Source organism: Mya arenaria, chromosome 15, assembly GCF_026914265.1.
Source record: "Mya arenaria isolate MELC-2E11 chromosome 15, ASM2691426v1".
NCBI classification, from domain to species: Eukaryota; Metazoa; Mollusca; class Bivalvia; order Myida; family Myidae; genus Mya; species Mya arenaria.
The window spans coordinates 54819646-54834198 of NC_069136.1; the positions used below are offsets into that span (position 1 = coordinate 54819646).

Below are 14553 nucleotides of genomic sequence, written 5' to 3' on the forward strand. Positions count from 1 at the left end.
TACTGAATTTAAATAAAATACTGATGGCTAAATTGAAATAAATTGTTTCAATAAACAATAAAAGTTACATATCTACATGTTTTTTTTAATGTAATAAAAATATTCATGGTACATGTAGTTGAAAAAATTGGTGCACCCTACAGTTATCATTATTTTAAAGCTGATTCAAATGATTGATGCGAGTCCTAAAAATGTATTAAAAGCTGTTCAGCAATGTGATTTTAAAAAAATTTGTGCACCTCTGAGGACTCATATTCTGGACCCACCCAGCTTCCCAAATACAAAACTTCAGGCGCCTCTATAATTTAACTCTGCTAATATGCTCTGTATCTTTACAATACGTTTCACAAATGTTCACCACAGCAAGTAAGTGTACATGGCGCATGTTAATCCAAGGTCATGGTCGCTCCAAAGAGACTCCATTACCTTTGAACTGACTGAAGGATTTCAGAATGTTTTACATAGGCATTCTTATCAGCACACATATATCATATGTCATCTGTACTTGTCTGATTATTTGTATACCTAATCTCAGTATAATTGTATTTAATAGTTATACCCCCCAAAACAAAGTTTGGGGGGGGGTATACTGGAATCGGGTTGTCCGTCTGTCTGTCTGTCCGTCCGTTTTTTTTTGTCCGGGATTCATCTTTGTCGTTATTGAACAAATCTTTTTCAAACTTTCAAATATTAATGACCATGATGTAAACCTGTGCCTCCGTGGATTTGGTCAGAGTCGCATGATCCTGAGTGGAGTTGTGGCCCCTTAATGAGTTAAATTGGGCAAAATTAGCTTTGTCCAGGATTCTTCTTTGAAGCTATTGAGCAAATCTTTTTCAAACTTTCAAATATTAATGGCCATGATGTAAACCTTTGCCTCCATGAATTTGGTGGGAGTCACATGATCCTGAGTGGAGTTGTGGCCCCTTAATGAGTTAAATTGGGTAAAATTAGTTTTGTTCGTCCTACTCCGTCGTCATTTTTGAATGAATCTTTTTCAAACTTTTAGCCATGGTGAGAACATTTGCCCCTGTGATTGTGGTTGGAATCACATGATCATGTCTCCAATTATGGCCCCTGAATAAGTTAAAATAGGCAAAAATTATACAGCTTTGTCTAGCCTAATCCTTGGTCATTTTTTCTCATTTTTTCTATAAATCTTTTTCAAACTTTCAGATGTCAATGACCATGATATGAACTGTTGAATATGTGATTTGGTGCACCTGTATTCATCAGAATGTTTGCATGGCCTTAAAAAGACCTTTAATTGATTTTGTCCTTAAAAAGACCATCAAAAGTCCTGAAGTTAGGTGCATACAGGCCTTAAATTTGTTACAATATTCGCTTTGGTGGCCTACTCCTTTGTCATTTTTCAATATATTTTTCTCAAACTTTCAGCTATCCATGACCATGATGTGAACCTTTGTATATGTGATTTTGTGCACCTGTATTATTTCCTTGGTACTCATGTGTGGGGGGGAGGTGGTGGGGGTGGGTAAACAGAAATTGGGTTGGCAGACTGTCAAATTCACCCGTCCACCTTCATTTTGGAATATCCTGTCAGGAGTCATGACCCCTTTATGGTGAAAATGAGAGAAACAGGTTTGTTATCTCCCCTGAGGTGGGTGGGAGTGGGGTAATATTCGCTTTGGTGGCCTACTCCTTTGTCATTTTTCATCATGACCCCTTTATGGTGAAAATGAGAGAAACAGGTTTGTTATCTCCCCTGAGGTGGGTGGGAGTGGGGTAATATTCGCTTTGGTGGCCTTTCTAATGATACCATAACTAAGGCCAGGGCAAACAACCTAGACAGGGAAGGGTTGGGGGGTATTCGTTAGCCTTTGGCTTACAGTTCTAGTTTCCACAACTGTGGGTCTGATGTTATATTCAAATTCGTTTCTCTTCCGTTAAAGGGACTCGCTCAAGTTATTGGACGAAATATGAGTTTTCCTGGAAAAGCATCTGAAAACACTTCTTTTAACATTATTTTACTCTATGCTTTTGAAATGTCAAAAAAAAATATGATTATAGTTTTTAAAAAGTATTTTGGTTTAAGTGGGGTAAAGACCTGATTTTTTTGAAAAACGACACTTTCACCACAAGGCCATCAGGACTTATACAAAAGTGATGGATATTTTAACCTTTTTACAAAACATTGATAACATCACGTGATAGTGTCAATCTACCAATAACGCAACTACAAAGTCATAATAACTTAAGGGCCTTCCACATTGCAAAAGTGGGTGGCGGTAAGGTAAAAAATGAAAACGTTTCAAAATTTCATGTTTTATTTTGTTTTGAAGAACGATCGTATTGAGGAGTAAAACATACGTGCTTGGTGATTTGTTTTGGTGAAGTAAGGAGTTGACGAAGTTTTACAAAAGAAAAAAATATCAGATTTTGGATAAAAAAGCATTCACATTTTTTCGGAAAATTCTGTCAACGTTATAACTTATGTTTTTTTTTCAAAATGCACCAGAGTAATCAACAATGTCTTGAGAGTTATTGATACCTTTTCAAATAAGAAAGTTATTCAATAAAATAAAAACTAGTGGATGAAAATAATTTCCTGGTTACAAAAATGCAAATATCTTCTTCTTTTTTTAAATAGCTGCAATCACCACAAAGCCTCAAGACATTGTTGATTGGGTAGATCTGACAATTTTGACACAAACACATATTCAATTTGTTTTAAGACATTTTTCCAAAACTGTAAATGATTTTTTATTGGAAATCCGATAAAATCTTATAAATTGCTCAACTCCTAATTATAGCTTCACAAATTGCAACGGATATATGAATTATGCTTGCTTAATATTGAACCTCAAAACTAAATAAAATATTTTTTTTAAAACAGTTTTAGTTTTGGTCCTTCTAACGACGTTTGCACCGTGGTCCAAGGCCCTTTTAAACGTGACTTGACCCGCGTTATGAACGCAAATGAAAATTGTGGACCTCAAAGACGATATTTGAGAAAAAATCAACATTTCCTGTTGTGTTCCAGCTTTTGGTATCTTAGTTTTGACACTACTGTACTAAAGATTTGCAACACTTTATTTCGTCATACAAAAAAGTGCATTTTACAAAAACATGAGCGAGTCCCTTTCGTACTTTAACTGAATGGGCTATTTAGCTTTTTTTACAAGCTTAAGAGAATTCGAGTGTTTCCGTAATGAAAACGGAAAATTCCATATATGGAACTCAGACAAAATGGGCGTGTCCTAATTTTCTGAATGGCCCACTTATAATTACTGTTTTTGCTTACAAGAGTGATTTAAAAGAATATCCGCTATAACATCATGTTTAAAGCATTTTATTCGCTTTATATGAACAATCTGAACACCCTTAATGTTCAACCAACATTGACATTTCAATTTACGACTAAAATTTGTTTATTTGTAAAGTTCACACGCTATTTCATTCGGTCATATTCGGAACTTGCACTGGGTACTCACTTTTGACGTCATAATTACATGTATATTACGGACTATTTTTCCGCAAATCAAATCTGTTAGAATGAAAGACACTTCATAATTTTCTTAAGATACTTTAATTATTAATCATTCCATTTATTTTGTTATCTATAGTTTGTTCTTTGTTATATGTTTGTATGAACATTATGATTTTTATTTGAACTATTTTCTTGCGCCTCCATAAAGTACCTGCAATGTGTTCAAAGGCTCTCCGAAAAAATACCAATTTTCGTACAAGAATCAATGGTGTCCTACATGATGAATTTGTTACTCAGGATTTTTTCGGGATTTCATGTGTAGTTTGTGATAATAGGTGGGGGTAAAGTATTTCACAAGGTAATATTGTTTTCGAATTAGTGAAAGACGTGTACAGAAGCGCCAAAATGGGCGAGAGAAGTGAACGAACGGGGCACCAAGTTGTCCATGTTCGCGAAAACAGCGACCATGAACTTGAGGCAATGTTTAAATTAGCACTAAATCCCAACTCACAAGTGACTCCAACCATTCCATTCCGGGACAGAAACTTGCCTCCGTCGTTTTTCACGCCACCAAAGCCACAGAAACAAGCTGTTCATAGTCGCGAGGGCAGTGCTGACAGTACAGGATACACAAACTCAAACCACACTGGGGTTCGAACTAGTATGCCCCCCACGGTGATTCATGGACGGACTCAATCCTCGCCTGCAATGCTGCAGGCAACACAGTTTAGTGCACTACCCCCACCGCAGCATCAACGCCAGCGCTCCTGTGATCTTATTTTAGAAGAGCAACCCTTGCCCTCAGGATGGGAAATGGCCAAAACTCCTCAAGGACAAGTTTACTTTTTAAAGTATGTGTTGTTCAACAGAAAGTGCTTTTAAAAGGATAAAAATTATATGGGAACTCGTCTCGAATTAAACATCCTTGCTCAAATTTGCTGTGTGTAGATTAAATCATATGTGAAAGACTGAACGGGGACAAAATGTCTTATCAGTATCAATTGAATTAATATTAATTTTATTTCATAATATTAGAAGTCATGATTAATAAAGAGTATATTTAGATGGTGAACACACTTGCAAAATAGTTTTTTGCTTTCTTTATGAACATATATTTGATTGAATAGGCAATTCAGTTTGAGCGAGGGTGTTTTGGTACGAAGTCATTATACGTGTGTTCATACACATAGTACACAGGTGTAAATGGAGCTCTTTATAAGTACATATGTTGTGCATGTTGCAAAGATAAATTTAACAAGCAAATTTAAAAAAAATGTAAAATGTTACAAACATTTTAACCATTTTCTATTTTGACAATTCATTTATTTCTTAAACTTATGCACTATTGAATATTTGGTATTAACATGCCTCCAGTGTTAGTGAAGGAAAATAGTTGAGTCTGATTGTCATAAAGCCTTGGTGTCATTGTCATGGCAAAAACTAGAGCCTTGGCGGGCCATGACTGAATACTCACATGTGTACCGAGGCCCTAAAATCTGGCATTAATGATTGCGTCTTGATTGACTGAAAAAGAAATACGAAATTAAATGGTTTAACTGAATAGCCCAAGAAAAATCCTAAATGAACTTGTAATAATTGTATAGCTCAATAGCCCAAGATATTCACATGAAACTTTGTAGTAATGCCTCCTCTTTGGGGGGAAAGCAGATGTTGGGGTGCTCTTGTTTTATGCCTGGATCATCTTTTACCCCAGGGGTTTTGCTCCCTGGGTTGGGATTTAGACAACAACATTTGCTGCTAATCAATATTCCCTTGTTTATTGAAGGTATGTTGTTGTTTTTAGTTTTAAGCAGCCAATGGCTAATGTTTCCTCCAATCAAGGCACTGTTTGTTATTTTATCTCTTGTATCAAAAATTTGCAGTTTCAACTTTCAAGTTTATGAAGTATCTATTGTCGAGGAGGGTAATCCATATCTGTGTTATTAGCCTCTGTTAGATTGCTCAGTCCTCTGTTTTAAGGATTATCAATTGTTTCTTAAGTGCATCAGGAAATAATTGTAATTAATTTTGTCAAGAAGATGGCCTTATCTTAAATAGCCCTTACAGCCTGATATTTTAATACCTATTTAATATATAAAAATATAGCACAAGCACTCACCCTCAACATAAGTTTGCCCAGGGTTTGACAATAAAGAGAGTCCTGGAGTCTGAGACTCCTATATTGTGGCCAAGATTACATACAATCTAAAGTCTTTAGTCAGAAATGCACTTTCATTAAATAACTAAGAGTCATCTTTATTTCATTTGTTTTATAAAAAAAATGTTTGTTTCTTAATTTTAAATATATGTTGAAATAAAATTAAATATATTGAAATAAAATTCAGCAAATGTCATCAAAATTCTCAACTAGAAAGAAAGTTACAATGAAATGAAGGTTTGCAAAGTTTTTGAGGCTGTTTGAAAGTGACCCAGAATCAAATGTTATTTTGGATTTAAATAAGAACTATTTGTTTTGTGAGTTTCTGAAAACTTGAAGACAAGTAATGTTTTGAAGCTGATAAGCTTTCAATACTTTCTTTTCGTGTTTTGATACTCTGACTTCTAAAATTTGAAACAATAAAATAAATATTTCAGGGATATTATGAAGTTGATATAATGCAGATGGAATTTTGTGATCACAATTCTACTTTCTTTGATGAGACGAAGTGGACTGTCTGTATGAAAAGGTCTTATTTGGGTTAAAAAGTAAATGCTTTATCCTATTGCATTTTAGTCTGATTAAAAATCATATAGCATAGTTCCAGATGTTCTGTGGCATGATCCTCTCAAAGAAAAAGAGAGCCAAAGTATTGTATGTGAAAGACATAACTTTAAGAAAAGTGTTTAAATGTCAAGAATTTCACTTAAAAGTACAAACATTGTTCTGTGTAGCAAGGTACACAACATGGAGAAGTTTTGGGCTCATAAATGTAGAAGAGTTTCCATTTGCTTTGGAGTTCCTCAGTTATACAATGCTGGAAGCAGTTCTGTTGTTTGAGTACATCTACAATACAAGATGAAAGATGCATTATTATAATCTCCATAATGTTTGGAACTTTTGAATGATTCAATCACTCCTAACTACCATTCTGTTTCACCTACATCTGCACAATTGGTGTATGAGCCATTATTATTCTGATGGGCATTGACACATGCTAGCTCAGCTGTCTTTTTAACATAATATTATTGATGTATTCCTTGATTATAAATCTATATGAACATTATACCACTTACTCATAGCTAATATTAATCCAGTGTTTGTTTCCACTTTCAAAGGGAATTGAAAGGGAAAAAGAGAGTAGTTTGGGTAAAAACTTTTTTAAAAGGGGAAAATTACGAACGTGTTTAATAATTATATCTCCATTAGGATGTTGACTTGGTTGGCATGGTGAAAAGCAGAAACCTTGTTGAAACTGCACCTTCTTATTGTGAAGGTCATGAGAGCACTTTACCAGGTTTAGGTCCAGATTACCATCAGTCATGCCCATTGAAGTGCAAGATGTTTGTTGTCACTTGATACATACAATTGGTCATATGCAACAGCAGCACCATTGTTAGATCTGCTGGATCGAGGTCAAGGTCATATATGCAATAGCAGAACATTTGTTACAACTGCTGGATCAAGGTCAAGGTCATATGCAACAGCAGAGTTATTGTGAGATATGCTGGATCAAGGTCAAGGTCACATTCAGCAGCAGAACAAGTGTTAAATCAGGGTCACAATACTATTACTAGGTCAAGGGTGTAAGCCTTGCATTTCATGCCCGTACCATATCTCCATGACTTTTTTAATGATAGTGGTGGAACTTGGATTAACTATTATACTTTTAAGATCAAGGTCGCAATTCTGAGACCATATTTTTAGCCTTCCTTTAATGCTTTCTACTCTCCTGAAGTATATGAATGAAACATTGGGTCACAATGTTCTTTATTTGATATAAAACATAATGCAGAACCAATGTAGGAACTGTGTGAGTGTGTCTGCTATTGGTCAAGGTCACAATACTATGCACTGGGATTTTAATCTGCTTGAGTGCTCCATACCTCCTGTCCACATTTTTCACACATAAAGTGATGTTGGTGTGTTATCATTTGAGAGCTACTATTAGATCTGAGTGGGGATCATAGTGGTTTTATCCTGACTTTATGATAACATTTTTATATTCAGATCCTTGTATGTATGATAATTGATGATGGTTGGAGAAGCTGCAGTGTTGTTGTTTTCCGGTCCTTTTTGGGGCCGGACATTTTGCCCCATTCCCCTCCTGAAAAGGTACATAAGGTACATATTTTCCCTCATACCCTGGTAAATAATCCAATTGAAAAAAAAATAAGAGAGGCAATGACCCCATAACATTTAGCAAATGTAGTGCCATTTATGAGCATGTCAGTATGTTTGTTGGATAAAAGGTTTGGAAACAAGTTGGACATGATATGAATCATGTTAGTATGTTACCCCTTTTTACCAAAACATTGCTATTTTTTCTCCCATTCCCTAAAAAATGGAAAAAACAACAACACTGAATTGTCTGCGGAGGTTCCATACATATGCTGCTATATGTTGTATCCAAGTTAAGTCTTCCTGTATATATTATATATACGACAGTTTTTTATGATAATTGTAACAACGTAAAAAGATTCCTTACATGTTTAATGGGTTTACGCTGCATTGTAGTGTAAAATAATGTTTTTTACATCAGTACCACTGTAAACATGATACATATGGGTACCTTTATATTGGGTACAGCATCGTAAAACTGGCTCATCAAATTTGTTTTCATGCACCATAAACTTGGCTCATCATCGGAGTCGATACTGAAGTGGAGTTTTTCATTGCATCCATGATTCATGTTTTGTCTGCAGCTAAAGCAGTGCCAGGTGTGAGACAGACGCAGATGCAGGCTGGGTTGTTTGATGAACACATTTTCTGTTTGAAGGTTTTTGTTTTATCTACACATGTACACATGTACCCTTCACTTTGTTATTGACAGAAACACGGCCAGTCTGTTTGGTTTGTAGTTTGGTGCTGGCCAGTGAAACCCAGCTGTTTGTTCTGATCACCAATTGTAATCTTTGATCTTTTTCCATTTTCAGACAGTTTATTTTGTACGTAAACGATGCATTCACCATATTGATCATCATGTGATGTGTCAGGGTCAAGGTTCTGATTTGATGGGTCCTGTGTGAAATCTGGTCTTGGTGGCAAGCCAGTTTGAAACCTGGCCCCAATTTCTCAGAACATGTCCCTTATAACAGGATTAAGCTCAGCTTATGTTTTCAATGATTTGCATAATATTTACTTCTTAGCGAGTTTTTATACTTCAGATAGGATTATCTTTATGATGTTCATTTATCAAAATTCAATTATAGTATGTATTTTGGCTATTTGAAATAAGCTACTTAAGCCTGTTTGTCTTAACGAGTTTCGAGAAATTTTGGCCTGGGACTAGTACTGGATTTGAATGTTTTTGTCAGTAATTGTGCTTTTACAGAACTGATCCATGCTGTCATTCTTGTTATGAGCTTAATACATAACATGTCAGTCAGACACCGGCTTGAAATTCATACATTTCTAAGTCTATGCATGCCAAATCAAAACTTTTAAGTACATTTTCTACAAAGTGAATAACTGTTGATGATGACAATGTAACTGCTAAAAGTCTGGTCTTTCTCACAGTTCCAAAACCCTTGAAAACCACAAAGTACCATACTATGACCTTTTTCCCAGATGTATTCTAACTACTATAAGTTTTAACATTTCAAGGGCCTAGTGCAAGACGGTTGTAACCAACTATAGAAATAGATGGCCTTACAACACTGAACAGTCTTCGGTTAAGCCCTCCATTTTCTGAAATATACATTGAGCTATACTACAAATGCTCCAGCTAGGCCTAAATAGCAGGGTGGGGCACCCTGCTGCCCTTTTCTAGCACCCTGCTGCCCTTTTGTTTGATAGTCTATTTTCAAAAATAAGTATAAAAATGATAAATATGCATAATTTTGACACTTAAGTAAAGACATAACAAACTATTAGTATTGGAAGTAGTTACAACACATACACAGTAAGAATTGAACATTGGCCCATTAAGGCTCATTAAATGGGTATCTACATGCAGCACCCTGCCCTTTTCAAATCCTGGCTGGAGCACTGTACAACCATGACTCAGGACTCCCCTTACTGATCAGTTGGAAGAATCATGAACATTATAATTATTTAGGTCAGGTTTCATGGCAGTTGTAATTTCCATCATTAAATGCAGTAAAGTCAACCACTGTAAAGCTTCAAGGTATCAATTAGGCATTGAGGAACACTGAAAGTCTGGCCAAGAAAAAATACCTGTGTTTAGGGCAACCAGACCCTACCAGGAAATCCTTGACCTTAGATTTATATTTCAACCCCAGATAAATTCTTATTTTTTTATTTTTAGTTGTTGTTGACCATTAAATTTTGTGCTGATTGTTATTAAAAAATAAAATAATTCCCTTAACCCTAGATTGATTTTTCGAACCCCGATCAATTCTGAATTTTAGTTGTTGTTGACTATATGTGTTTTTTTATAATTAAAGTATTAAGTATTACTCATTTATTACACAATGTCAATCTATTAAAGCATTCACTGTTTTGACTGGACTTAAAAAACACACACTTGGCCCCTTCCCTATTTAGCAATTTTGAGACTGTTGCCCTAAAGTCAGATATTTTCTTAAGGCCTAAGGTGAACCATGGCTGTCTAGCCAAAGGGGGCGTTAGATTACCTTTACTACGCTCGTACATCATTTTTAATTTGATGTATTCCTTGCATCTGAAATGTTAGTGGTGGTCGTCAAATGTACAGATAAATCAACATTTACATTTTTTCATGAAATTGGACAGTTGTAATTGATACATTGATGGTCATTAAACTCTGCTGGCTATTCTAATTTTCCTTAACAAGAAATGTTAATTCTTTAAAGTTATAATATTTTAACCTTCTTTTATCTATGACAATATCTTTAATGTCGATCATGAAGTAATTTGATACAGTGGTTGACTAACATTCCTTACTGCAGTTTTGCGGTTTGAAATACAATATTCAGGGTGCAATCTGTCGTTTGCACATAACACTGCTATTGTAGCATATACCATCCCTTTGCGTGGGGTCACAATTAGGACCTAGACGCTACATTATGTCTCGTTTTTTGTGTGGTTTTAGAAGTAATTTGTGAATGTAAAAAAAAGGCCCAAATTTATCCAACTTACAACAGGATAAATCTTAGCTGACTTTTCTGTATCATGTGTAGATGGGACTTATTATAGATTTACCTGCGATGAGCAGGCGGGCAGAGTCCAGTATGCAGTCTGCTCAATAACTTTAAAAGTCTGTCTTAAATCATCACCAAGTTTGGCCAGAATTTGTTTTGGCATAATATCTTACACATGTTCAATAACCAGCCATATCGCTCTTGTCACTCAATAGTTTTACGGCCTATTAATTGTTGAAACTACCTAAAGTTGGTCTTGTCTGCTCAATAACTTAGGAGCCTTTGTCCAGTCACCACGAAGTTTGGTAAGAATGTGTATTGCCATAATATCTCAGACAAGTACGATAAACAGCCATACCACTCGAGTCACTGGATAGTGGTGCCTCACTCACATTTGCCACTGCGGACAAATGGTCTGAAATATCTACGGCCTATAGCCATTATAGGGCCGCGGCATCATTGCTACACTCTCATATTGTAGCAGTCACGTATTTTGAATTAATAATAATAATACATGTATCTCGGACAAATTTGATACCAAAAACTATATGTGTTTTTTCCCCTACAAAAAGGGCTAGGGTATCAGTTCCCCATAATGGTAAAAAGGCCCTAGGCCTAAAAAAAAAATTGTTTGGTTAGGGTTACATCCTTTTAAAAAAATAGGTAGGGTAGGTAGGCTTTTTTTTATTTATTTTTTTTATTAGGCTTTATATAAGAATGTCATTTTCATCATTGGAGAATGATGATGTTAAAGTTATCTTCTGTATAAGAATTTAAGGTTTTAAACTACATATTGAAAAGCAAAAAAAAAAAAGAAAAGCATTTTTTTTTCATTATTTTTTTTTCAAACTGACTATAAAAACGATAGGGTCGGCGCCTATTCCTTAGGTAGGGTCGGGTAACCCGAACCAAATGAATTTTTTATAGGCCCTAGCACAACATGAGCCATCTTGGTGTCCCGCGCATTCTATGATATTGTATATAGTTTTTGGCACTGGCGCTCTTAAGGGCATGATTATACTAGTCTTCTTCTAAATGTCAGGCTCCACAGTGCTGTCATGTTTTCAGCATTTTGAATTGTAAAAGCTTACATGAGTCATTTATCCTTGTTTGTCACTAGGGCAAAACAATTTTTATGGACATTGCAAATATCATTTGTTTCCAAATATAGTCTGAAGTTTTCAAGATCAACCATCTTTTGAAAGTGTGCCAGAAGAATGAACCATGTTTCGGTGCTAAACATGTTGTACAATTATATCAAAATAGTGTTTGTTTGATTCATAAAAAGTCATGAAGGAATAATAAAGTTCAGAATAAATCCTGTTGTATTGAGAGCTTTCAATTTCTGACAATGAATCATACAGTAACTGTTGTAAAGTTTCTTTTCTGCTGGGCATTTGCATTTAAAAAGTATGGAGTTTCTTCGGAAATAATTTAAAGGCATCAAGGGCCTTGAATCCTGCTCTGGGCGTGACTCCTTAACAAACTCAAACTTAATTTTTTTAGGATTGGGATTTTTTTTCTGTTAATCTTCCCTGTTTGTTTCAGCCATTTTCCTCTTTTAATTCCAACTGTAGTTATTGTTCAAGTTCTTTAAGTCTCATTACAAAGTTGGATTTAGCTCGTTACTTATTTCATTATGTATTGCCCTTACCCGAGTATACATGTATTTTGAATGGGGATGAAATTGTTATGGTAGATTATTTAGATGTCTGGAAATTTTAAAACACTGGTTGCTGATATTCAGATGACTTTGTTGAATGGTCCTCTGAATATTCAGAATCTTCAAAATATAAATATTAGTCTTCCAATTATTAATCTACATTCAATGTCAAGCTATTACATTCTTTCCTGATTTGATGTTGATACCTGTTCTGGTGCAGATACATCTCCAGTATGTCAAAAATTGATGTTTACATTCTGTCCTCTCTATTTCAGCCATGCAACTCAGAAGACAACATGGCAGGACCCCAGAAAAGCGGGCTTCAATCTGTCAGGCTCTATGGGAGGGTCTACGCCACCCCAGTCCCAGGTTTCACCAAATGTTTCCATGCAGAACTTGCAGCAGATACAGGTACAATATAGTCATGTGTAAATTCAAGTACAATATAGCCATGTATAGGTTGAGGTACAATGTAGCCATTTGTATTTGGGTACAATGTAGCCATTTGTAGGTTCAGGTACAATGTAGCCATTTGTATATTCAGGTACAATGTAGCCATTTGTAGGTTCAGGTACAGGTACAATGTAGCCATGAGTAGGTTCAGGTACAATGTAGCCATTTGTATATTCAGGTACAATGTAGCCATTTGTAGGTTCAGGTACAATGTATCCATTTGTAGGTTCAGGTACAATGTAGCCATTTGTATATTCAGGTACAATGTAGCCATTTGTAGGTTCAGGTACAATGTAGCCATGAGTAGGTTCAGGTACAATATAGCCATGAGTAGGTTCAGGTACTATGTACCCATGTGTAGGTTCAGGTACAATGTAGCCATGAGTAGGTTCAGGTACAATGTAACCATGTGTAGGTTCAGGTACAGTGTAGCCATGTGTAGGTTCAGGTACAATGTAACCATGTGTAGGTTTAGGTACAATGTAGCCATTTGTATATTCAGGAGCAATGTAGCCATGTGTAGGTTCAGGTACAATGTAGCCATGTGTAGGTTCAGGTACAGTGTTGCCATGAGTAGGTTCAGGTACAGAGTTGCCATGTGTAGGTTCAGGTACAATGTAACCATGTGTAGGTTCAGGTACACTATTTGTAACATTCATCAGCAAAATCAGTCCATTTTTGTTTTGGAGGAAAAGTCAAGCGGAAATGTCATGCTTTTTGTGTCCATTCAAAATAATGTAAGTTCTTCCAAGGGAACCATTCATGATATTCAAATAAAATTGGATACACAGACAAGTAAACAATGAGATACCGCGCCTAGAAAAACGTATATATACAAGTAACATTGCTGTCAACAGGGTGTGTTCTTACATGTAAATTTTGCAACCATATTAAAATTGAGGAAATGTTATCTTGTGAGAAAATGTTTTAAATACTGGCACCTTGTATCACATATGCGTTGTGTGTTAACATGCATTCCTTTCTCAACAAATGCATGTTATATCTTCAAACTAGGTGTGTTAAAATACTGCATTTAGTCAAGGCCAATCTTGAAATCAAATCATACCAACATTAGGTGTTACTATATTCGGAACACAATTATCAATTCAAAAAATATGTTTAAAAAAATTCTAAATGGTTCTTGGTCACTAAGGTAACACAGTTGTGATTTGTCCTCCTATTCACCGACTTTACGGAATTAAATGGCTATGGAAACCAAAAAAAAGTTGTTTTTTTTAACTGATTAAAAAAGTTGGTTGCTCATGGTTGATACAATATATTTTGTTAGTACTGTCACTCCAGTTTACTTAAGATTTGAAGTGTTTCTTCTATGGTAGGGTATTTTGCCCTGTTCGACTGCCATGGGGGGCGTTAAATGCCCAAATAACCCATCACCGAAATGGTTATAGCCCCTCAGCTGCCAGGTTAATCACATTCTGTGCTAAGCAAGTGAATTTCATCCATGTGCTCTGTTTGCACACATATTGAAAGGTTACCTGCAACATCAGGACAATTAGGGTATTTAAAATAATTTTCTACCAGATTATTGAATAGTTCCAAATATATTTCTATTATATGTACACACTGATTCTACGGTTGTTACAGAACCTGCCAATGCCGGAGGGCTGGGAGCAAGCAGTGACGCCCGAGGGGGAGGTTTACTACATCAACCATATGGACCGATCCACAAGTTGGTTCGACCCTAGATTACGTAAGTAGGGTTTGCTTGTGTTGTGGGCTATTT

General features: G+C 35.6%; 1 protein-coding gene across 3 annotated transcripts in view; it reads left to right on the forward strand.

The window, feature by feature from the left end:
• The first annotated feature begins 3680 nt into the window (after nt 1-3680).
• Nucleotides 3681-14553, forward strand: part of LOC128219588 (transcriptional coactivator YAP1-like) — a 38082-nt gene continuing 27209 nt past the window's right edge. Inside the window, exons 1-3 of one of the 3 annotated variants that reach the window (XM_052927418.1) lie at nt 3681-4302; nt 12632-12767; nt 14415-14520. In XM_052927418.1, the coding sequence (XP_052783378.1) occupies nt 3857-4302; nt 12632-12767; nt 14415-14520 (688 nt within the window). In that variant the 5' untranslated portion in view covers nt 3681-3856. The remainder of the gene's footprint in view (nt 4303-12631; nt 12768-14414; nt 14521-14553) is intronic. The other 2 variants (XM_052927416.1, XM_052927417.1) reach the window with 2 other exon arrangements.